Here is a 23,595-nt window from a genome sequence, read left to right as displayed (position 1 = left end):
CCGGAGATTAGAAGGCTGGATGAAGATGAACGGATTATTTACTTTCTGATGAATTACAGGAACATCTGCCTTGGAAAGGATGGAAGTTTTCCCTCAGAGCATCTACTAACTTATAAGCCAAAAACAACGCTCGACTTGATTAATCCTAAGTATAACTATAAACGTAACTTGACTCAAACGCATGAAGATAAAAGAGAAACGATACTTACAAATACAGACTCAACATCTAATCGGTTTACTAACCTACAGAAAGGTGATCTGATATATTACAAAAACACAAACAAGACAGATATAAGACAATGGCTGCCAGCAAAAATTTTAAAGCATATCTCTTCCAACGTTTTGCAGATATCGCTTGGTGGTCGTGTCCTTTCGGCGCACAGGCGTCAAGTTAAAGTGCCGGTAAGCACTCGTGGAAAATGTAGTACCCGATTGGTTTTCCACGAGAACACTCCGGATGCCTCAGTACAGGCTTTTGACAGCAACAACAACAGTAGTCCAGAAGGCCAAGAACAAGCGAAGGATGCAGCAGATTTGGAGTACCTCGGTTTTGCAGCCGACTCCTTTTTGTTTGGAGAAGATTTGGCTCCAGCAACGAGTTCGAAGGGGGAACAAGCGCTCCACAAAAGGAAAAGAGAAGAGGACAACGGAGAAACGGATTCGGACTCCGACTTTTACGGATACGCAGCGGATTCATTGATTTTCGAACAATTTCCTGCATTCGAAGATGCTTTTCGTGAAAGTTCTTCAACTTCAGTGAAACCAGTCAGGAGTACCAAGAGAAAAATTAAGAAACGAAGAAAAGTGGATTATTTATATTATTAGCTTTAACACTATGAACTTCAAGCATGTAAAAGTATAATAAAAAAAAGAGAACTAATGCAGACGGGCATAAATAGCGTTGCTGTCAGATTTTATCCATGTATTTAAACTGTTAGGTTTTATCTTTTTTCAAAGGGTGAAGAAGTTGTAATATCTAGTTGAGAACCTCTGCATTGAGTTCGGTGAAATGAGAGTTTATCTCTTTCGGAGATTTGAGCTAAAGATATGTACAAGTTTCAGTGTATAAATTGTATCGCAATCGAGGAAATAGATCAGAAGTATTTTGAACATCAACTGATGAACTGGTGTTTTATAGTTCTTTATAAGTTGGAAGAATCCCGCGTATCGGTATAGTTCATCAACGAGTGGACAATAGCTTCTGCTTACCCAAATCTCATCCTGAGCGTGGCGATTACTCCTTCTACATTCGAAGGATGCATTAAACGGCTTTTAACGGCATCGTACGCCTTTCCTGTGAGACTTTTTTGCAGCCGAATCACATTCTCTGCATCTGTAAACCCACACATAGCTGTTGTGTTGGTATATGACGAGAAGAATATAGGCCACTCTTCCGGATTGCCTGAGAAGCTAGGTAGATCCTTTGATATGGCCTGCCGTGCCGCTAGTTGCTTCTTGGTGAGAGGGCATGGATCATCATACTCTCCTAGGAACCGTTCTTGTTTCCTAGAGCGTTGAAAATGCGATGGAGTTGGCTCGTGAGCATACGAATCTCTTACTGTACATAATGTGGGATCCTGTTGGCGGAAGGGTTCCTGTCGGTTTCGTGATGGTGAGTGGTGACGATCGTTAACATCTACAGCTGGAACTGCCAGTCTCGCAAAACTACTGGGCAGTTCCCTAACTGAAAACGTTCGCCCGAAAGTAGTTTGGCTCTGTCTCGTTGGAATCAGCTGCTCTTTCGGTTCAGTCAGATGACTTCTGCCCACAAACGTTCCTGGATTTTGTGTAGAATGCTGCTGCGGATCGAAGACGCCCAGACCGGTGTGTGTACCTCCTATTCCTCGATGCGAATTGCTATTGTGCACACAGTCGCGTACACGGCTTAAACTGGAACTAGACGCGGAATTATCACTGGCCATTTCTTGTAGAAGAGCATATTTCTTTTACAAGAACACTTTAGCTAACTTTTCCTCATCTTTCAGTTTCTGCAATTGCAGCTCTAAGAGGGTCCTTGAAGATCTACGAGAAGACGAGACCGTTAAAGGACTGGATGTCACACTACATTCAGATTTCATGCTACTAGAGCGATGTCGCTCTCTGTCGGACGTCTTTTTTGAATCCTGTGCTGCTACGCGATTATTGTTTTCTCCGCCGTCGACATTCACTCCTGAACTTCGCTGATCGTTACTCTTTAGTCCTTTTGACGTATTAGGAATCTGTGACTCCGTGCTGCCTTTTGCATCACCAGTTTGTTGATGTTGTTTACAGGAAGTAGATCCTGATCGCTGAGCCCATTTTGCAGATACGCACTTTGGACAGCTCCAGCTATGATCCGCCACTTCCTCCGTTACACCGACACAACCAAAGTGATGCCACTTATTGTACATATCACATTGCACCATTTCCTCTGTATCTGGACCCTTGCAGGATTTGCAAGTCCGACCAGTAGTCAGCGTTTGGCTCGACAGTGATGTCTCCTCTGGAACTTCGGTGACCACTATCGACACGTTACCACTATCAATCGCATCATCCACATTAGCTTTAGAGCTTTTCCCGTTCTTGGATACCTTAATACTCTTCCCGGAACCGTGCGCATTGCGGCTGGACATTTTCGTGTAAACGAATATTATAAATTGTTGGCGCGGATTCCAACAGTTCTGGTATTGTAAGGGTCGATTTCCGCAATTATAATCACCGGCAAATGAAACACGGGATTTGGTGTAATGTAAAGGAAGATTATAATATTCCTGCATGTAAGAAAGTTGTACATATTGTTATTAGAAATTTAGGGTATGTGTTTGATATATAATATAGGCAATGTAAACAATTATAAATAGGAAATACTACGCTTGCTCACGTTTAGTCCCCTCAATACACGCTTCTTACTATCCTTCGTCTTCGAAATGACTTTTGCTACAATGCTAGTTTTAATGAATCACCTAATTAATGGATGAAACTTCAACTACTTATCTATGATTCTTACCGGGTTCGTAGAGTATATTGGTAGTAGAGTGAATTATGTCCTCAGAATAGGATCGAACAACAAACTGTAAATATACGCATGTAAGCTTTAGGTTCAATTCAGTAGTTGTTCCGTATACGGAAGAATTAGATCCTCATGTAATGTTACGCTAGATTTTTGCTATTCCACACTGCCCGCATATCCCGCCATGTTCATGCTTTGCGTGTGTAGACTCGCTACCGCACGCCCCATTCATGCCCGCGTATGAATGAGGCTGTGTAGAGGAAGAAAGGTTGAGTGAAAAGGTACAGTTCTTGATAGACAGTCAACAAGCACAGACGTGTTGAAGAAGCTATGTTTTGCGTGTTAATTTAGTTTTAAATAAATAGTAGTTAAGTGCAAACACAGTGTTCCTATTTCCCAGTAACCCAGTCCTAGTTCCGAAGAAGTGTCCTCCTAGAAGGCCGTAAAGTGTATCGGCCACAAGACGAAGCGTCCAGCGAGGGATCCTTACCCTCTAGCTTCGAGTCCTCCTCCGAAAAGTGTTACAGTCCACTTTGCTCGTTCCTCCGGACGGAACGTGGTCCGGTAGTGAAAAGTGTGTTACCCTCCCCGGACTGAGTTACTGGTGAAATCCCAAAGACAGACTCTAAGTAGTGAAAAGTGAATCCGGTGCAATACCGGAAGTGTGAAAGTGCTCGAAAGATGTCGCTATTGCACAGCCCGAAAGCCACTCGCTCGGGAAAGCTGCATGGTGGCACAGACAAAGATGAAAACGAAGAGGAAAACAACCAACAGCGCTCGGCCGAAGCGATGGATGCTCTGAGCCGGAAGATTAGTGTCCTGAGTCGCCAGCGCAAGAAGGCGGCTGATAAGATCAAGCGGATCGGAGGAATTGTGATCGACGACGACGCCGACGTATCCGTGCCGAAATTGAAAGTGTACATGAAGAATGTCGACGCAGCCTACAGTGAGTTTAATGGTTTCCACAATCAACTCGCTGAGATCATCCCGGATGAAGAAATAGAGGAGCACGACCAAGTGTACATCGAGTTCGAGAAGGACTACCACGAAGTGTCATCGTACATCGAAGAGATGCAGATGGACGCGGCGAAGAACGAAGCTCCTGAAATCAAGCCCCAAGTCATCGTCCAGCAGCAACCGCTGAAGGCACCGATACCGACATTCGACGGCCGATACGAGAATTGGCCAAAATTCAAGGCGATGTTCCTCGACGTGATGGCTAAGTCCAATGATACTGACGCTATCAAGTTATATCACTTGGACAAAGCTCTCGTCGGAACAGCAGCAGGCATCCTCGACGCCAGGACGATGAACGAGAACAACTACGCTCACGCGTGGAACATTCTCACGGAACGATTTGAAAATCCCCGTGTCATCATCAACACCCACATCCGTGGCCTTCTGTCTCTGAAGAAAATGACGATGGAATCTCACCGTGAGTTGCGACAGTTGGTTGATGATTGCTCCAGGCACATCGAGAGCCTCCGTTACCTGAAACAGGACCTCCTCGGTGTGTCAGAACTGATCGTGGTGCATCTACTTGCATCAGCCCTCGATCCCGTTACTCGGAAGCAGTGGGAAGCAACCATCGTTCGAGGAACGCTTCCGAAGTACGAAGACATGATGAAGTTCCTGAAGCAACAGTGTGACATCCTGGAGAACTGCGAAACGTCAGTTCAAGTCCCTACTCCTCGTGCGGAAAGATCGAACGTAAAGGCCGCAGATCCATCGAAGCCAAGTCCGAAGTCCAATCCGAAGATCCTTGCTGCTTCTACTAGCGGCGGCAGTGCTTCAAGCGAAACATGTGACTTCTGCGGTGAGTTCCACAAAAACTTCCAGTGTGAGCAGCTGCAATCCATGACCGTACCCCAGCGGGTCGAGAAAGCACGTTCCATGGGCATGTGCTTCAATTGCCTGAGGAAGGGCCACCGGCTGAAGGATTGTCCATCCGATCGAAAGTGTTTGAAGTGTCGCCAGCGTCATCATACACAACTCCATGACGAGACCAAGTCCAAGCCCAACCAACCCGAAAGCAGGACTGCCGAAGAACCCGTTCCGTCGGATCCCGCTCCGAAGCCTGTGGTGAAAGAAGCTCAAGCCAGCAGTTCCAGTGCCTCCACACCGCAAGGCGCACACAACGTGACGTCGTCGTGTTCGCTTCAGGCAGCACCGATCAAGAAAACCGTTCTCCTCCTGACGGCAGTGGTACACGTTTTCGATGCTCAAGGTAAGCCTCACTGTTGTCGGGTTCTGCTAGACTGCGGGTCCCAAGTACACCTGATTACGAAGGAGATGGCCGAACGCATCGGCGCAAAGATTTCATCGGCGAATGTGAAGATTTCCGGTGTCAACAATCGGACAACCACCAGCATGGAGAAAGCCACCGTCAAGTTCCGGTCCCGTTATAGTGACTACCGCGCCACGGTAGAGTGCGTCGTGACCCCGGCGGTGACCGGCAGAATTCCAAGCTCCCACATCGACGTGACCGATTGGTGCATTCCTCCCGGGTTCCAATTGGCCGATCCTGAATTCAACGTCCCTCAAGAAATCGATATGCTGATCGGTAATGAGCTGTTTTTCAAGATCATCCGGTCCGGTCAGTATCGGCTGGCAGAGCACCTACCAGAGCTACGTGATACTCATCTCGGGTGGGTGTTCACCGGTGAGCTGGAAGAAGCGTATCAGCAAGGTCCATCGTATTCCCACACGATCACCGTCGAGAACGTGTATGAAGCCCTGCAACGATTCTGGACCGTCGAAGAAGTTGCTGATCAAGAACCCATCTCATCTGAAGAAGTAGAGTGTGAGAATCATTTCCGCTACACACATGAACGCACCGACGAAGGAAGATTCGTTGTGCAACTCCCACTGAAGGAAAACGCCTCCCAGCTGAGTGACTGCAGGTCGGTCGCTTTGAAAAGATTCCACCTCCTCGAACAACGTCTCGTTCGGAATCCGTGTCTCCGAGAGCAGTACTTGCACTTCATCAAGGAGTATGAGCTGTAAGAAAATTCTTTCAGCCCTTACCCGCTGTTACCCGGCAGGGCGGCCTAAAGCAGGGTACCTCCACTTAAAATTCAGATTTCGGATGAAATTAAATAATAAAATATAAATAAATAAATTTTGCAATAAAAACTCTATTATGTACGCCTGACCTGTTTTGCCCCGTTCTCCCCAAGGCACTGGTCGACGTCACTCGTTGGGGCCCTTCGACGATTAGCTGCAGTGGTGGTGGTGGTCGAACTCGTTGCTCCCGCACGGCCTGTGCGAAGCTTCTTCCTTCTTCTTCTTCTTTCTTCTTCTGCTTCACTTTTGGGCACTTTTGGACTGTAAAACAGTCGTCCTTGGCGTTTAGCTAGGGGGAAGAGCGGGCTCCTTTGTCGGATCCCCCCTAGCGACGGTGGCGATAATACGCCGGGCAAGTCACTCGCCGTGACTAGCCCTGGTAGTCTCCTCAGAATACTACCACAGGTGGTGAGCCCCTTTACACCTACCTGTCTTCGTCTTCCTTGACTGTTAGCTACACGGGCGAGACAAGGCTCAATTGGCTGAGCCCGTGTAGCGAAGACGGTGGGTGCTTGTCGACACTTTGCTAAACCGCCGGGAAGCGAAACACTCCTTTATAATTAGCTTCCCGTGATGGCGGCGGTCGTCACCCTTGTAGCACTATCACTGCACTACACTTGGTTACCGAATCACGGGCCGGCAAAAGCTTCGGGGAACAATTATTGTTTATTGATTCACTCCCGACGATGCTGGGGACAACCATCCAGCAGACGCGCGTCGCGGTGGCACAAATTCACAGTTGGAACGGCACTTTTCGGACAAAACCGCGGACGGATAAAAAACGCGTCTATCGCTTACCGTGACTCGTAACTTTCCTCCTTTTTTCTCGTCAAAACAAAACACCACACACCGCACTCGATTGTTTCTGCTGCTGCTGCTTCTGCCGATGTGTGCCATGTGGTGGGGAGCTTGGGGGTCAAATGCCTCACCGATACAATAATTAACGATTTTTTTTCCCTAATTTTAATTAAATAAATATCAAATAAAAAATTCATAAAAACAAACAAATTAAACTGTTGCAAAACACAGTGGTGTACGTAAATGTAGTACGAAATTGTAACCGCGGGTTACAATCTCGCCCACACCGAGGAGAAAAAAAATGGAAACCATTTTTTTTACTAACCCTAACACCTAACACCGATAACAATGGTAATAAATAACGAATTAAAATGAAATAAATTAACAAGGAAATAAATAAAAATAAATAATAAAATGTAAATAAAAAATCTGCCTAACCTAACCAAACAAAGACATTTTCCACAGATTAAAATGTGACAAAGACACAATCAGGGAACGACCGAACAAAAAGAAAAAGCTAAATCGGTACATCGTCTCGTGGTTGTTCTGCAGACAAGGACTGGGACCCGTCGCTATTAACGGCACCAGACCACCCTCGGACACATCCGGTTCTCAATGGGAGAGCTAAGAATCTTCAACTCCCCCAGACCAATTCGGGATAACACTCAAAACAACCTGACTTCCTAAAACCCTGCTAGCCTCCGGTCGGAAGTAGCATAGCAGAGGAACGGTTGTCGTGGTCTTGTTTTTCTTGTTATTCTTTTCTTCCGACGTCCAGTATTCCCGTCCTGACGGTATTTATATTTACTAGACAGGTGGGGTTTCAATTCAATCCACATTCATCCAAAGTGTATCACTCATTCATCCCAATCACTGGCCTACGCGTACCCTCAATCACACAAGACATTTGAATGAACACCCCGCCATTTCACACACTTTCACTCATTCTCATTCACTCTCATTATTTCACTCAAACAATATAACTCATACAGCACACAAAATACCAAAACAAACGGGCAATGGACGCAAGGTATTGTCTTTTACGCTACAAGTAATTCCTTTCCCAAGGATACTTGAGCAAGACACCGAACGTGAATGCAGATCAATTACGAACTGATTCCGTAGGGAATCAGTCGAATTTCCCTGATTCTGGCAGATAAAAACAACGAAGAATAAACAAATTAAAAAGGTTAAAATTGGTGTTGTCATCTATGCGCGGGAAATGAACTTGAAGATAATTCTAGTATACAGGTGCACATACATAGATGACCTCCCGAATAGATCGGCGATCGCGGTTTGAGTCCTTCTGTCAGGGAAGGATGATTTAACTGGGGTGTATTGGTGTTGTATTGAGGTAATGACCCCTAGAGGTCACAACCTCGAAGAGTTGTCAGGTGCCGAGAGATTTAGGTGTCGACTCCTGAGGAAAGAAGATGATTGCCAGCGCGAAGTGATGCGTGATGCTCCCGGATCCATCGATCTTCGGAAGCTCCCAAGTGAGCAACCTGGTGAAGTCGATATGGTGGATCCGAGGAGCTCCTGGAAAGTTTTATATTCACGCTGGCTTGGGAAAATTTGCTGTCTCCCTCCAACGGCTCAATCAGGCTGTGTGGGCGACACCATTCTTCTTCAGGTGAGTATTGTGATTAAAGATAGTGTACCAACCAGTGTGTCCTAGTGGTGACAACCGTAGTTGTCAAGCCAGGGTTTGACAGTCTTGGGCTGCCGCTAAGATTCAGGAATCGGACACTCACTCTGGTGTTCCACTAGATTTTCTCACAATTCTCACGCTGAATATGATGTTTACTTGCAGGTCATCGTTGAGCAATATGCAAGCAACAAATGCCTGAATCAAAATAATGGAGATGTTATTATCCTTGAAGTAAAAAACTATATTCACTCCCACTGTACCAATTTGGGAACATTTGTTATGGAAAATTTAATGAAAACAGCATCTGAAGAATTGATACAGATTGAAGTTACGGGAATTTTCTATGAAGAATTACAGAGGGATTAGATTGCCAACATGATTAATTGGATCTAATCCCATTTTGCAAACAATAAGGGCAGCGAGAAGCTTCAAATCCCTTAAATCCACACAGTACGCAGAAAACACGCTTGGGCTTTGAACACTTTTCATGTTCATGCCCCTGAATTCCGCAGTTGTAACACACTCCCAAGTGTGGCGGACGGTGTTTGTCCACCAGGGAGCTCAAACATATTATGCCTTCTTGTCGCGACTGTGGAGATTTAGGGATTGGGCTAGTCTTCTCTCGGAGATTTCTTTCCGGTCGACCTCCCGTTTCTTTGAAACGAAGAGGTGGAGGTCTATTTCGTTTTGGTGACGATGGAGGGCTATTCTTGTTGTAGAATACCCTTGGTTTGTACCCATTTCCATTGTCACGAGATTGTTGTTGCTGCTGGCTTTGTTTATAACCATCATATGCAGGCTTACTTGAAATTGTAGATGCTTCCTTGGGAACTCCAAATACTTTTTGGTAAATGGAGGTTTTGGAAGCATCAATGGTCTTTCCGATGAGCATCAACTCGGACAATGTGTTCACCGGCTTGAAGACGAGTACCTGTTTATAATCAGGCCTCAGGTTTCGCTTGAGGATGTCTAGCTTCTCGTGGGAACTTAGCGGCGCAGGCATAGCACGGAAGATCTTCTCCATCTCAAGATAAAAATCTTGGAAGGATTCATTCCTCTGCTGTCGCCGCTGAGACGCTTTCATCCTCAGCGCAGCATCAAGTTCCGGGTGCACGAAGTTTGCCTTCAACTCGCACACCAGGTGATTCCAGTTGTAGAACCGCTTCTGGGAACGCATCGCTTGAAACCAAGCCAACGCGTTACCGGTGAACAAATGCATTGCCGAGTTAAACAGTTCTGCCTCGGACATTTGTTCTGACTCAGCATAATGGTGGACACATTCCAAAAATTCGTTGAGTCCCATTCCTTCGTCATTCCCAGCATACTTCCTGATTTTCCAATCGGCCACCCGTTGGGGCCGACGCTGGTAACCGGTGATCTCTACCGATGTTGCTCTTTCCGGCTGACGCGGAAGCGTTAAATTCGGAAGAGTAGTCTGGTAAAAGTTCTGGGAATTGTGCGAAGGTCCGAGATTCTCGAAACTTTTGGAATTATCCGCATTACGGGAGTCAAAACGTCTTTGAAATGGTTGATTGGGTAGTCCAAAGTTCTTGCTAGAAGTTTGCTTCTGCAGGTTCTCCGGAGTACCCAAACCTTCTAACGCTTGCTGATCAAAATCAGGCAAATCCGGTAGATCGGGACTTTGTTGCAATCGAAGATCTTGCGTATCTACCGGCAAACTCGGGGAGTTTACGTTAGGAATTATTTTGCTGACGATGTCCTGTAACTCAGAAATCTTCTCGCGAAGTGTTTGCACTTCGCGGTTAGTTTTCTGTAGTCCGGATGCAATCGTACCAATGGACGCAAGGCCGCTACCTAGTTTTCTGACTACATCTTCAAGTGAATCCACTCTGGATGCAGTCCTAGTTTCGCTTTGATTGATTTGCTCTTGCGTCCTTTTTATCTCCGCCCTTATGTCAAGTAAGACATCGCGAATTTCTTCGCCCACCGCCTGATTGGAGGATGCTTCAACGATCGGAAGTTGGTTTCCTTTCGGTGAAACACCCTTTCCCGCGGCAATTTGAGCCAGCAAATCCTCACCATCATCTTCTTTGTCTTCCTCGGTTGGCGTGAGAGGAGGCACCAAACTATTCGCGAAGTGGTAGTTATGGAGGGCTACCACATCGCTCAACAAATCTGCAAAGGTCTTATTGGCCTCCCCCACGACATAGTTTTTGACGATTTGGAGCCGAGCACCCAGATGGAGCAGTCTGCTCCGGTAAACCTCCTTATTCGGACACCTGTACCCCAAATCCTCCTTCATGGACTCAAATTTGCCACGACAAAGCTCCAATTCAGCGTCAATATCCCCTTTAAAGGAGCGGACAGTGGTCTCGGAGCATTTCTGCTCACTGACCAATAACGCTTGCAGTTGACGACGCATTTTGGAACTGGATTGACCCGATCCAGGAGGGACAACAACACCGCGGGAGTTCAATTCAAAGTCAATTTCGTCAGTTTCTAAGTGATCGGCACGCAAATGGAAGTAGGCGACGTTGAACTCCCCCAACGTCAACATGTCGATCGGCATTTTGACGAATGAGCAACACAAATTTTCAAAATCTGGACGAAATTAAAACTTACCAACTGTTTCGTAGGTATAAATACGGTGAGGAACCAGTTTTCGGCTTACTTACGGTTCCAAAATGGTTCTCGGTCACCAGGTTGCGTCAAATGCTACCCCAAATCGGCCCAGAAGAATCAAAAATCCCGCCCTGAGAACAAAGAGACCCAAAATGCACCAATTCGTTCTGCAGACGAGACGAATAACCGATTTAGGACAACACACAACAATGTAAAATAAATTAAACGACCACGCGACTGTGAAAAATGTCCCCACCACTGTGTTTATTCCACCCAAAATCCAAATTTTGGTGGAAGTACCCCTCGCTCAGTGGAAAAAATCGAAGATTTTTTCGCAAAATTTACGTTGGGCGCCAATTGTAAGGATTGGCTTTCAACCCTTACCCGCTGTTACCCGGCAGGGCGGCCTAAAGCAGGGTACCTCCACTTAAAATTCAGATTTCGGATGAAATTAAATAATAAAATATAAATAAATAAATTTTGCAATAAAAACTCTATTATGTACGCCTGACCTGTTTTGCCCCGTTCTCCCCAAGGCACTGGTCGACGTCACTCGTTGGGGCCCTTCGACGATTAGCTGCAGTGGTGGTGGTGGTCGAACTCGTTGCTCCCGCACGGCCTGTGCGAAGCTTCTTCCTTCTTCTTCTTCTTTCTTCTTCTGCTTCACTTTTGGGCACTTTTGGACTGTAAAACAGTCGTCCTTGGCGTTTAGCTAGGGGGAAGAGCGGGCTCCTTTGTCGGATCCCCCCTAGCGACGGTGGCGATAATACGCCGGGCAAGTCACTCGCCGTGACTAGCCCTGGTAGTCTCCTCAGAATACTACCACAGGTGGTGAGCCCCTTTACACCTACCTGTCTTCGTCTTCCTTGACTGTTAGCTACACGGGCGAGACAAGGCTCAATTGGCTGAGCCCGTGTAGCGAAGACGGTGGGTGCTTGTCGACACTTTGCTAAACCGCCGGGAAGCGAAACACTCCTTTATAATTAGCTTCCCGTGATGGCGGCGGTCGTCACCCTTGTAGCACTATCACTGCACTACACTTGGTTACCGAATCACGGGCCGGCAAAAGCTTCGGGGAACAATTATTGTTTATTGATTCACTCCCGACGATGCTGGGGACAACCATCCAGCAGACGCGCGTCGCGGTGGCACAAATTCACAGTTGGAACGGCACTTTTCGGACAAAACCGCGGACGGATAAAAAACGCGTCTATCGCTTACCGTGACTCGTAACTTTCCTCCTTTTTTCTCGTCAAAACAAAACACCACACACCGCACTCGATTGTTTCTGCTGCTGCTGCTTCTGCCGATGTGTGCCATGTGGTGGGGAGCTTGGGGGTCAAATGCCTCACCGATACAATAATTAACGATTTTTTTTCCCTAATTTTAATTAAATAAATATCAAATAAAAAATTCATAAAAACAAACAAATTAAACTGTTGCAAAACACAGTGGTGTACGTAAATGTAGTACGAAATTGTAACCGCGGGTTACAGAGCAGCTCGGCCACTGCAAGCAAATTGACGAAAGCAGAGATCCTCCCAACGTCCAAAAATGCTACCTGCCACACCATGCTGTCATCCGTCCAGACAGCTCGACGACGAAGTGTCGGGTTGTATTTGATGCATCCGCCAAGCCGTCGCAGAATGCCCTCTCCCTGAACGATGTCCTCAAGGTAGGTGGTACTGTCCAATCCGATATTCTTGATATTGTCCTGCGTTTTCGAAAGCACAAATATGCTTTCACGGCTGACATAAGTAAAATGTATCGCCAAATCGTGGTTGCTGCGATGCATCAGCCACTCCAACGCATTTTCTGGAGAGATAGTCCCGAGCAGCCTCTAAAAGTATATCAGTTGACCACCGTGACCTACGGTACAGCGAGTGCGCCTTTCCTTGCAACTCGCTGCTTAGTTCAGTTGGCTGAAGATGGTCATTCCGAATACCCCCTGGGAGCATCTACCGTTAAGGAAGATTTTTACGTCGACGACGTGTTGTCTGGCGACGATACGTTGGGAGCAGCGATTGAACGACAGAAGCAGGTGAAGGAATTGCTTGCTGGTGCTGGTTTCCCCATCCATAAGTGGTGTTCTAACTCTGACCTGATGTTGGAGCACATTCCAGAAAGCGAGCGTGAAAGTCCCAAGGCGCTCGAAGAACAAGGTATCAACACGGTCATTAAGGTGCTTGGTATTTTGTGGGACCCTCGAAGCGATGATTTCCTGTTCTCTATCAAATCTCCAAATTTCGATGCTGAATCCGAATCCAACACGAAGCGAAGCATATTGTCCGAAATTGCTAAGCTCTATGACCCTCTCGGATTCTTGGCACCCGTGATTGTTCTGGCCAAGTTACTTATGCAACAGCTGTGGCGTAGCAAGGTGGGCTGGGACGAGCCTGTCGAAGTAGAAATAGCTGTACAGTGGGCACAGTTGAAGGCGTCACTCGAAGCAACAAACAGGATGCGCATCCCAAGGCGTGTTCTAATTGACGGAGCAGTGTGCTACGAGCTTCATGGGTTTGCTGATGCTTCGATGTCTGCCTATGGAGCGTGTATCTTCATTCGAAGCGTAATGGACGAGTCGGCGCAGTTACAACTCTTGTGCAGCAAGTCGAAAGTGGCACCTTTGAAGGCGATTACGATTCCGCGACTGGAATTGTGCGCTGCACTTTTGCTGGCGCGACTGGTGAATAAGGTGCTGCTTTCAATCCAAATGCCGTTTCATCGTGTGGTGCTCTGGTCGGACAGCCAAATTGTTCTGGCCTGGTTGCGCAAATCCCCTGATCAGCTTCAAGTGTTCGTGCGCAATCGTGTGGCTGCAATCCGAGAAGAAACATCGGATTTCGAGTGGATGTACGTCCGCTCGGAGTTCAATCCGGCTGATATAGTGTCGCGTGGGCAGATGCCCAACGAATTAGTGAAGAATGAGATGTGGTGGCATGGACCAGACTTTTTGAGTGCAGTGAACTTTGAAAACAAGCCACCCGAAGAGATCAGTGAAGAAGACATTCCGGAGCTGCGTGCAACTCCAACAGTGCTACCTGCAATTGAAAAAGAAGAACAGTTGAAAGTGTTTTCAAAGTACAGCTCGTTCAGAAAGCTACTACGAGTTATTGCGCTGGTGCTGCGTTTCGCCAGCAACTGCAAGAAGAAGGATTCAGCTTCACGAGTGCATAAGACAATTCCTACCGTGGCTGAACTAAGTTAAAGAATGGTATGTTGCCTAGATATTTGTGTGATCGAATTGAAAGAGGAAGTGACATTCATAATGATATTCATAGAAACGCGGATCAAATACGAACACCCCACTTTTTGCATGGTGCTTCACAAAATTCCTTGTATTATAAAGGTATAAATGTTTTCAATTCGATGCCTGACCACATCACGAATGCAGTAACTCTATCACAGTTTAACCCTCTAATACCCAATCCCGCCTTTAGACGGGGTATAGTTTGAGCATTTTTGTAATTTTTGTTTCGTGGAAAGTCAATTTTTTTTATATTTTTGGCTGATATTTAGAACTGTTCTGTACTGCCGGTGGACGCATAAATGTCCCATGTGCAAAAACAGACAATCGAGAAAATCGCGTCCAAAGTTCGAAAAAAGTAAATTGTCTCAACTATGAAGTATAAATGCTGAATCGTGTTCTAACATCAACCAATTTTTAATTTGAGTACTATTTTTTGTTTTAGAGCGATTTTATAGTTCCATAGGATTTCCAATGAAACGTGACGCTTATGCGTCCATTTTTAAGAATGTTACAAATCGGCCATGCATTTTTTCAACAATTTTCGGAACAAACTACCAATTTTTATTTCCCCATATGATAGTACCCCACGCTACATGGTCATGGGCTGCAAAATCTCAATATTGCCAAAAATGCACATGGGACAATTATGCTTCCACCGGCAGTGTATATCTCAAAATGGTTTTTGGTGTATTTTAAAGCGTATTTACATTTTTTTACAATCATTGAAAAATTGATGTTCTAGTCACCTTTTAGAAGTCATTGTTTATTTTGTATTGAATCGCTACAATTAACATATTTAAAAATTTTCTCAAATCATTCTATCCTTGTTTAATAGTTTAAGGGAATCGAATACACACTAAAATTATTTTCCCCCAAATTACACGGAAAATAAAATTTTCTGCGAAAACAATTTAAAATAATAATATTTCAACAATAATCGTAAAATCTCAAAATGTTTTCATCTCAAAAAATCCGTTCCCCAAATTGGCTTCCAGGAAAAATATAAAAGTGTAGGAATGTTCAAAAATAAAAATTAGAAAAATCAAAAACTGAAATTCACGAAATCGAGAATTAAAAAGAATTATCTTCCAAAACATGTTAAAATCGATTTTAGATGACGAAAAATGATATTTAGATCAAAATAAAAAAATTGAGTATTAGAGGGTTAAGAGACTATGTATTTCACACGTAAAAGCTGCTTTTTGAACAGCTACTCTGTTGACTTTTTATTCTTGACTAGATTTTGTATCTTGACGAAGTTTACCAACCGATATTTTGTGTGGACAATTTATATTTTTGTAATAGGAGGCACGAACAAACTATAATGGTCGCCCCGATGATGATTATGGATTTTATATTTATTGACGTAGTAGGTATTATTAACTGAACTTATTTTGTGTAGTCTACAAAAGTTTGAGTCTCGCGCGCGGTGACAAGTATAAATGACATTTTTGTATTTATTTATCATATGGAATATTTCTACTGTTGAAGGATGCTGTAGATTAGTAGTGAGTTGTCTAGTTGAATGTCGGAATTTCTTGAGAATGAGAATATTGCCGACTGTTTTGACATCGCGCGAACGTTATCAATCCTCGCAATATTTTTGATTTTCTGATCTTTCATGATCACTAGTAACGCTTGCACACATCTGTAGTTGAGAGCAGCAGTATTTCGAAATTTATGTTTTTGCTGTTCAATATGACAAATTATAAAGTTGTTTATATCTATGAAAAGAATCAGACCGTATTTAGTTTGCAAATCTGATTTCATTGATCATCATTAATAATTATCTCAGAGGCGAATGAACCAGATGGTTTAAAACCTCTATAATAAAAAAAAAAATAATAATCTAAAAGATAAATTGTCTAACTCAAACCTTTGTCGGGGTATGTGGCGGGACCATCATCATCATCATCATCACGACCAAGCGTTTAAAGGTCCAATCATGAGAGGGACGTTTTTTCCTACAACTTTTGCCAGCCAAACGTCCAAAGGTCCAGCTAACAAATTTTATTCTATCTATATTATTGATTATTCTATCAAAGCAAACGGCTTTGATCAATTTTTCATCATCAATTCATTGGATTTAAGATAAGTAAGCTTCAATCAAGCAGTTTGTTTTGAATTTTTTTTAATTTGAAGTAAAAATACATGGTGCTCATTATGCCCCGCCCCGCCTACCCCTTCATCTTCTATTTTTACCATACATCTGAGCTTCACATACATACATATTACATGAAGGCAGTGATGAGTCGTATTGGTAGATTATTCTAAGAGCTAGATTTTTGTTTTTTAATTAATGATTTATTTACATCGGTTACCAAACCCGACTTGAAACCGCGACTATGAGCTTCTGTACGAATTTGCCCTGTCCTGCTCACTCCCACAGAAAATTTGAAAACACCGCAGCACAAGTCACATTTGACTTTTACTGTGCGAACTGTTTTCAAATTTTCTGTGGGAGTGAGCAGTATGCCAGATTCGTGCAGAGGCTCATTCATGCCGAACCGACCCACGCCCGAAAATTAAAAAAAAATCAAACCCGGATCCGACCCGAACTCGAGTTTTTTTTTAGAAAATTACCAAACCTGAAGTTAACCCGTACCGGAAAAACTTGTAATTAGAAGGCACGAAATGTTGCTAATTGGCAAATTGAGAGATGAAATTTGTGAAAAAATCGCGTTCTGGTGGGATTCGAACCCACGACTCCGTATTCGCTAGACCGGTCTAGCGAATACGGAGTCGTGGGTTCGAATCCCACCAGAACGCGATTTTTTTCACAAATTTCATCTCTCAATTTGCCAATTAGCAACATTTCGTGCCTTCTAATTACAAGTTTTTCCAGTATGTTTCAGACATACCAGCTAACCTGGTAAAATGCCAGTAAAATGGGCAACTTGTATCATTGTACCCTTGCTTGCGTCACTTGGCGCAGTTCGGTCGTCCGAGCGTCCGACCGTGCCGAGCTCTCGACGCATACTAATTAGACACCAGCAAAACAAACTGCCTGGTGGCTAGGTATGCGGAGTGCGAGAGTAAGTCTCGGCTTCATATAAATAACTCGCTCGCACTTGTAGGTAGTGGGCACAAACAGGAGTGTGTTGTGGATTGGCATCTAAGCCGAAAAGAGAGATGAGTTTGTGAAATAGGAGTGTTCATGGTGCGGCTTCGGAGTCAGTTTGACTTTCTATTCCGCAGAACCATTACCTGTTCTGTGGCTTAGTTGGTTAAAGCGCCGGTCTAGCGAATACGGAGTCGTGGGTTCGAATCCCACCAGAACGCGATTTTTTTCACAAATTTCATCTCTCAATTTGCCAATTAGCAACATTTCGTGCCTTCTAATTACAAGTTTTTCCAGTATGTTTCAGACATACCAGCTAACCTGGTAAAATGCCAGTAAAATGGGCAACTTGTATCATTTAACCCGTACCCGTCGGGAAAACCTTAAACACAATAATATCTACTGTGGCCCCACCCAGTTTTTCAGGATTTGTTTAAAAAGTAAACATTTTTTAATAATTCATTTTTATTTCTTAATAGCAGATAATAGGGGATACTCTAAGAATTTTAAAACATTTTGAAAAATTAGATATGTATGTAAATTTAGGTTACCTGGATTGAAATCTAAAGATTAGTGAAAACAATTATTAAAAGGTTTGCTTAGCGTTGCACGTGTTTTCTTACAGCTATAGTTGTGTTACACTTTCGATGAGCTACTAATGAAGCAAGAAACAGATTTACACAAAGTTTAAAAATATAAAACCGAACCGAATAATCTATTGGGTTACATTACCAGAATCATTATTTCTATCCTCGTTGTTGCTGGTGTTACTGCTGAAGATTGATTGCGGTTGCGGATATCCCCAAATGGTATAGCCCTAAATGAAATAAATAAAATTTATTTTATTGATCTACATGTTCGAGTATTGTTTCTTAATTGATAATGCATTGCCCTCCATATTAGAGATAATATTAAGAAATAGGTTTGTGTTAAGGACAAACGTCTTGAAATCCCGCTTCAACAGTGCATCAGAACTTCAGACGCACAAAACTCAAGAAGCAAGCTTCAAATAACAGTGCATTTTATTATTATGTTCTTGCTCACTTGTAATAAGCTTAAAATAAGAAGCTCAGGCGGGCTGGTTTTGTTTACGGAGAGATTTGTGGTTTCAAAATCGTGAGTGGGTGCCAAAGTCGGCCGATGTGGCGACCATTTTGGGATTCTAACAAGTCTGTCCTTAATATGTTAAAACAAATGTAATTTTACCTAGTGTTGTTTTTATTTGAATCAAACTGTTTAGTAAAAACCCGATTTAATTCACCTGTGAACAGAACCCTTCTTGTATTATTCGTAATTGACATATTTATTCTGTATGACAATACCTTTTGGTCATTCTTGAAAATATTGGGGATTTGGCATCAAGTGGATTGGTTTCCAAAATAGCATCATTGACCATGAACTAAACTACCAGAAATGCAAGGCACCCCCTAGATTCTTGTATGGAATAATTTTTCCTTCAAACAATGCAACGCGGCCGAGATTCCCATTACAACTGCTCCAAACACGCGTCATTTTTCACTTTTTCCTTCGAACAATGCAACGCGACCGAGATCCTCATCGCAACTGCCCCAAACACGCGTCATTTTTCACTTTTCCTTCGAACAATGCAACGCGATCCAGATACCCATCACAACTGCCCCAAACATGCGTCATTTTTCACTTTTTCCTTCGAACAATGCAATGCGACCGAGATCTCTATCGCATCTGCCCCAAACACGCGTCATTTTTCACTTTTTCCTTCGAACAAAGCAACGCGATCGAGATCCCCATCACAACTGCCCCAAACACGCGTCATTTTTCACTTTTTCCTTCGAACAATGCAATCCGCTCGAGATCCCCATCGCAACTCTGAAGTACTTGAGACTCATGATTATCATGAGCATGAACATGAGCATCAGGGTGGCCACACAAAATCGAAATTGAAATTCCCGCATTTTTCCCGACTTTTTCCCGCATTAATTTTGAATTTTCCCGATTTTGTATGGAGCTTGTAAAACATCCAATAATCCAATTTTTTTAGTGGATCTGTAAAACTGAAATATTCACAGTGTAATTGTGATACATACTGTGACAGTTTGACAATATTTTAGAGACGTTAACTGCCCCCACTCGCATAACTGTCCCATATGAATAGGAATCCCAGCAAAGATGGGACTGTTATGCGAGTGGGGGCAGTTAACTTCAAAATAAATTTACATGTAACATATTTGAAATTTGCTTCTTGTTCCGGATGCCTCGTAAAATAAACCTATGCTTGAAAATATGTGTTTCGAAATTCCCAAAAGATTTTTGTGAACTCCTTCAGAAATGCTTGATGAAGTTCCAATAAAAAAATCTAGTCGGCTAACTGAAATACTCTTTAGTGAATTCTTTATAGGAGTTTTTTACGCTATCCCAGGAATTCTAAAGGTGTGGAGGACGACATTCTTGACATAATTCTGTTATAATTCCTATAAGCCGAATTATTGGAGTGTTTTCTAGTGAAATTCTTGGAGGAATTTCCTAACCAATTTTCTTGGAAGGTGTTTATTGTAAAAATACTGAATAAATGTCTGTGACATTTTCTCACATACTCTGCTGGTAATAAATCAGGAAATTATTGGAATAATTGAGTTAACAAATAAATATTAAAAAAAATAAGTTATATTAACAGGTTTATTTTTAAACCACCAGATTCAAAATTATCCGAAATCCATTAGATTACACATATTTAGTATGCATATTTGATATTTCGTATGCATAAAGGATTTTCACGAGAACTCGCTGGCGATTTATGTCAAAACTCTTGGAATTTTTCTAAAGAAACTGACTTCTGAAGATACATTCAGATAAAAAAAATACAGAACTCAGATAAATCTCTCTTGGACTTTCTCAAAATACCTATGAATAATTCCTGTTTAGTGGGAATTGGTATTTTCAAAAAAGAAAATATGAGTTTTGTTATGAGAGCACTAACAATGAATTCCTTAGCGGAATTTTCCTCAAATTTCGAAAATATCTGCGGATTTTTATGAAAAGTTTTCTGAAATTCTCAAACAAAACTTTGACATTTCTGACGAAATTTGTAAGGCGCAGTTTAGATATTTAAGGAAAACATCGATATTCTGGGATTAATTTCTAATCCCATTGTTGAAAAACTTTCCAAGTAAGTTGAATATTGATTTTCCATAACCAATCAAAAGTGCACACTTCCCTAGAAACACCAGGTTTCCGGGATATCCGAAGGATTGCCATTGTACCCAACATCCCTAGAACCATGTTCAAATATTCTTGTTCTGCAAAATCATGAAGTGTGATATGTCACACAAGCTAGGTTCCAAAAATGATCAAAAAGTGGTCACTATCCTGTGAGTACCAGGTTTCCGGAACATCCGGAAACGTGGCCAGTTTACTTGAAATCCCTAGAAACAATTTACAATACTCCTGTTTTGCAAAATCATGAAGTTTGATGTGTTGCAAGCTAGTTTTCGAAGGCGAGTTAAAGGTTGCACTACTGGTAACACCAGGACTTCCTTCAGTAGACATTGAATTCATAAAAGAAAATCTAGAGAATCCTGTCTCCTGGTTTTCAACTTGCAATTTTGCTTCCGTTGTAATATCAGTGCGGATTCTAGGTATTCATTTATGAATTAATCCAGTAATTCTACAAATCGTTACACAGAAAACACTTCAAGAGTTTCTTCCAGTATATCGTCATCAATTTATAATTCCATGAAACAACCACCAGAGACTCTTCAGAGACGGCAGAATTATTAATGCTTTTAGTAATTATTCCAATTTTTTTTTTAAGATTGCCAAATTGTTAGTGTGATGGATTTTGTCATTGCAGGGAGCTTTTCCATGAACTGAAATTTCTAGAAATACCGTTAAAAACTCCAACAAAGCAATAGTTTCAGGAAGTCCTCCACTACGAATTAAGGAAGTGTTATAAAAAGTTCCAATAAAAACATTAATTTAAACTTGTCCTAAAGCTCAGCCAGATACTTCGGCAAAAAATCTTAACTGCTACGGGGAACTACTACAGAAAAAAAAATCTGAATAGAATCTAAAACTATGTTACTAATTTCTCCATTTTGATAAATACAAATGTAAAAAGCAAAAAAATTTCAAAGAAAATGTTGGAGAAGTATTTTATGGCATTTCTGACAAAATCATCAAAATTTGGCTGCCAAAATTATTTTTTTGCGATACTTTTTTCACGTTTTTTTTTAAATTTCATAACTTCATTTTTAAAAATTGTGATTTTAAATATGTTTGTGCCCAAATTGAATTCGAGCATCCGGACAATAAAAACCTGTCACTCGGATAGTCTCTATCGAACAAGAAATCACTCGTTATTCAGAAACCAACGCTCATCTGGATTTAGAATTCCGTGAAACTTCCGAAACTGTGTAAGAATCTGGATTTGAAGTGAGTCAAGGTTCAAGTAAATCTAGGTTTGAGGAGGCGTTTGCTGGAGGCGTTACACATAATTTTAAAAATTCCCGATCATAAACAAAATTTCCGACTTATTCCCGCATATTTTCCGATGAATTTCAATTCCCGACTTTTTCCCGCATTTCCCGAGTCTGTGGCCACCCTGGAGCATAGATGACCGTACAATTCGTAGTTGCTACTCCGTGATTGGCCAGAACAATCGAAATTGCACAAGGAACCAACAAGCGGAGCTTGGGAGTAGCTACCGCTCTCAATGTGCATTTTCGAGGATTCCAAACTTTATTAAGTCAATAACGGCGCCGGCCACGTCCTTACGGCCATCGAAGAAGGAAAGGAATGTTATTGTGACGTACGTTGCTACTAGAGACCGAGATCACCTCATCTTCTCCACGATTGTCACGGGAAGGAGTTTTTGTTAATGGGGAGGGGAAAGTCACATGATGTGGATTCACTTTGGTAAGTTATTTGATTCATTCAACCTATATACATCAAAACGCGTATTCATTTTGAATCCAATATTACGCATGCCGACACCGAAGATGACGAACCATTCAAATTGCATATTGTGTAAATACAAAAAAAAGAAAATTAAAAATATTTATTATCAACAAGAAATGCATTGAAAACTAGCGCCGAAACATAACGTGAAAAACTTTTCAATACCGTCATGCGGGGCTTCTTTATACACTTTTTAATGGTTTTTCAACTTTATGACATTATAACTCCCAGAGTAGTGAATGTATTTCCTCAATTTTTACACATAATAATTGTGAGTATGTATGTAGGATGCATGCAAAATTTGAACTAAATCCATCAATAAACAAAAAAGTTGTCCATACACCAAAGGAGACATCTCACATAGAACCAGAGGGGGGCTACTTTGGACTTTCATAATTAAAACAAAACTGCAGTTAAAATTCCGGGTTTATTTAAAATACTACTTTGTACCAATACTGTTGTATACTATATCATACATGATTTCAATAAATATATGCGTTTTTAGGTGGTTCTGTGCTACCTTTGGTATTATGAGCAGCGTGATATTTTAATATAGACATAAAGGCTGTCTGGGGGCCATCAATCCTTTATTTAGGAGAAACGGTCATTTATAATGTGTACGTCGATACTTTTTGCACGAATTGAGCAACCCTTTGAAATTTATGAACTGTAGAAACAATGCTTACAGAGTAAAAGTTCTGATACGTTATGTATATTTTTAAGATTCATTCGATGTTTTTTCGCCTCCTGACCAGCAATAAAGGGTTTGTTTGAAAAACAATTTCAACCAAATGAAGGGAATACTATTGCTTTATAATAGTCCCAAAGACATCAAACAGATTTGAACCATATTTCAAATTCAAAAAATCCATATTCAAAAGTGTCCAAAGTAGCCCCGTGTTTCAAAAGTAGCCCCGCACGACGGTATTTGTTAGGTTTTATGTATTTACCTGCATTTTATGATCAGCATAATTTTATATTATTATTGGTTATTAATTTAATTATGATAGAATGAAACGAGCTCACCGATAAATATCCATCTAAGTGTCCAGTGCTCATGTAATGCAGCATCTTCCACTATCTGGCTTTGTCTCCGTAATCTCTTTACACCACCAGGGTGCGAGGCCGCCATTTTTAAGAATCCAACATCTTGTACATAAACATTTGTGTATCCCAAGGTGTATCCACAAAAGATTCCTTTGTGGATACACGATAGATGTTGGCTCCTGTCAGATGCATTAGGTGGGGTTAGGGTTGCCACA

The 23,595-nt window shown here is 42.4% G+C and overlaps 3 protein-coding genes across 6 annotated transcripts in view; 2 read left to right on the top strand and 1 right to left on the bottom strand.

Annotated features, from left to right (window-relative positions):
• The first annotated feature begins 3,670 nt into the window (after positions 1-3,670).
• On the top strand, positions 3,671-5,995 carry LOC134290237 (uncharacterized). The gene has a single exon (XM_062857313.1). It carries the CDS (start codon positions 3,671-3,673, stop codon positions 5,993-5,995), a length of 2,325 nt encoding a protein of 774 aa, XP_062713297.1.
• A 6,854-nt stretch (positions 5,996-12,849) lies between these two features.
• On the top strand, positions 12,850-14,295 carry LOC134290230 (uncharacterized). The gene has a single exon (XM_062857303.1). It carries the CDS (start codon positions 12,850-12,852, stop codon positions 14,293-14,295), a length of 1,446 nt encoding a protein of 481 aa, XP_062713287.1.
• Positions 14,296-17,850: 3,555 nt separating this feature from the next.
• Positions 17,851-23,595, bottom strand: part of LOC109405671 (protein ovarian tumor locus) — a 123,684-nt gene continuing 117,939 nt past the window's right edge. For 2 of the 4 annotated variants that reach the window (XM_029856451.2, XM_029856454.2), the window contains one exon: positions 17,852-18,215. In XM_029856451.2, the coding sequence (XP_029712311.1) occupies positions 18,114-18,215 (102 nt within the window). In that variant the 3' untranslated portion in view covers positions 17,852-18,113. Of the gene's footprint in view, positions 18,216-23,595 lie in introns of all 4 variants that reach the window. The other 2 variants (XM_029856453.2, XM_029856452.2) reach the window with 2 other exon arrangements.

This window comes from Aedes albopictus, chromosome 1, assembly GCF_035046485.1.
Source record: "Aedes albopictus strain Foshan chromosome 1, AalbF5, whole genome shotgun sequence".
Classification (NCBI taxonomy): Eukaryota; Metazoa; Arthropoda; class Insecta; order Diptera; family Culicidae; genus Aedes; species Aedes albopictus.
The sequence above is the reverse complement of the archived record's forward strand: the minus strand, read 5'-3'. Positions and strand labels throughout refer to the sequence as shown.

What these genes read in the sequence shown, in the direction of transcription:
- LOC134290237 (XM_062857313.1), top strand. Translation starts at nt 3,671, where the DNA reads ATGTCGCTATTGCACAGCCCGAAAGCCACTCGCTCGGGAAAGCTGCAT.
- LOC134290230 (XM_062857303.1), top strand. Translation starts at nt 12,850, where the DNA reads ATGTATCGCCAAATCGTGGTTGCTGCGATGCATCAGCCACTCCAACGC.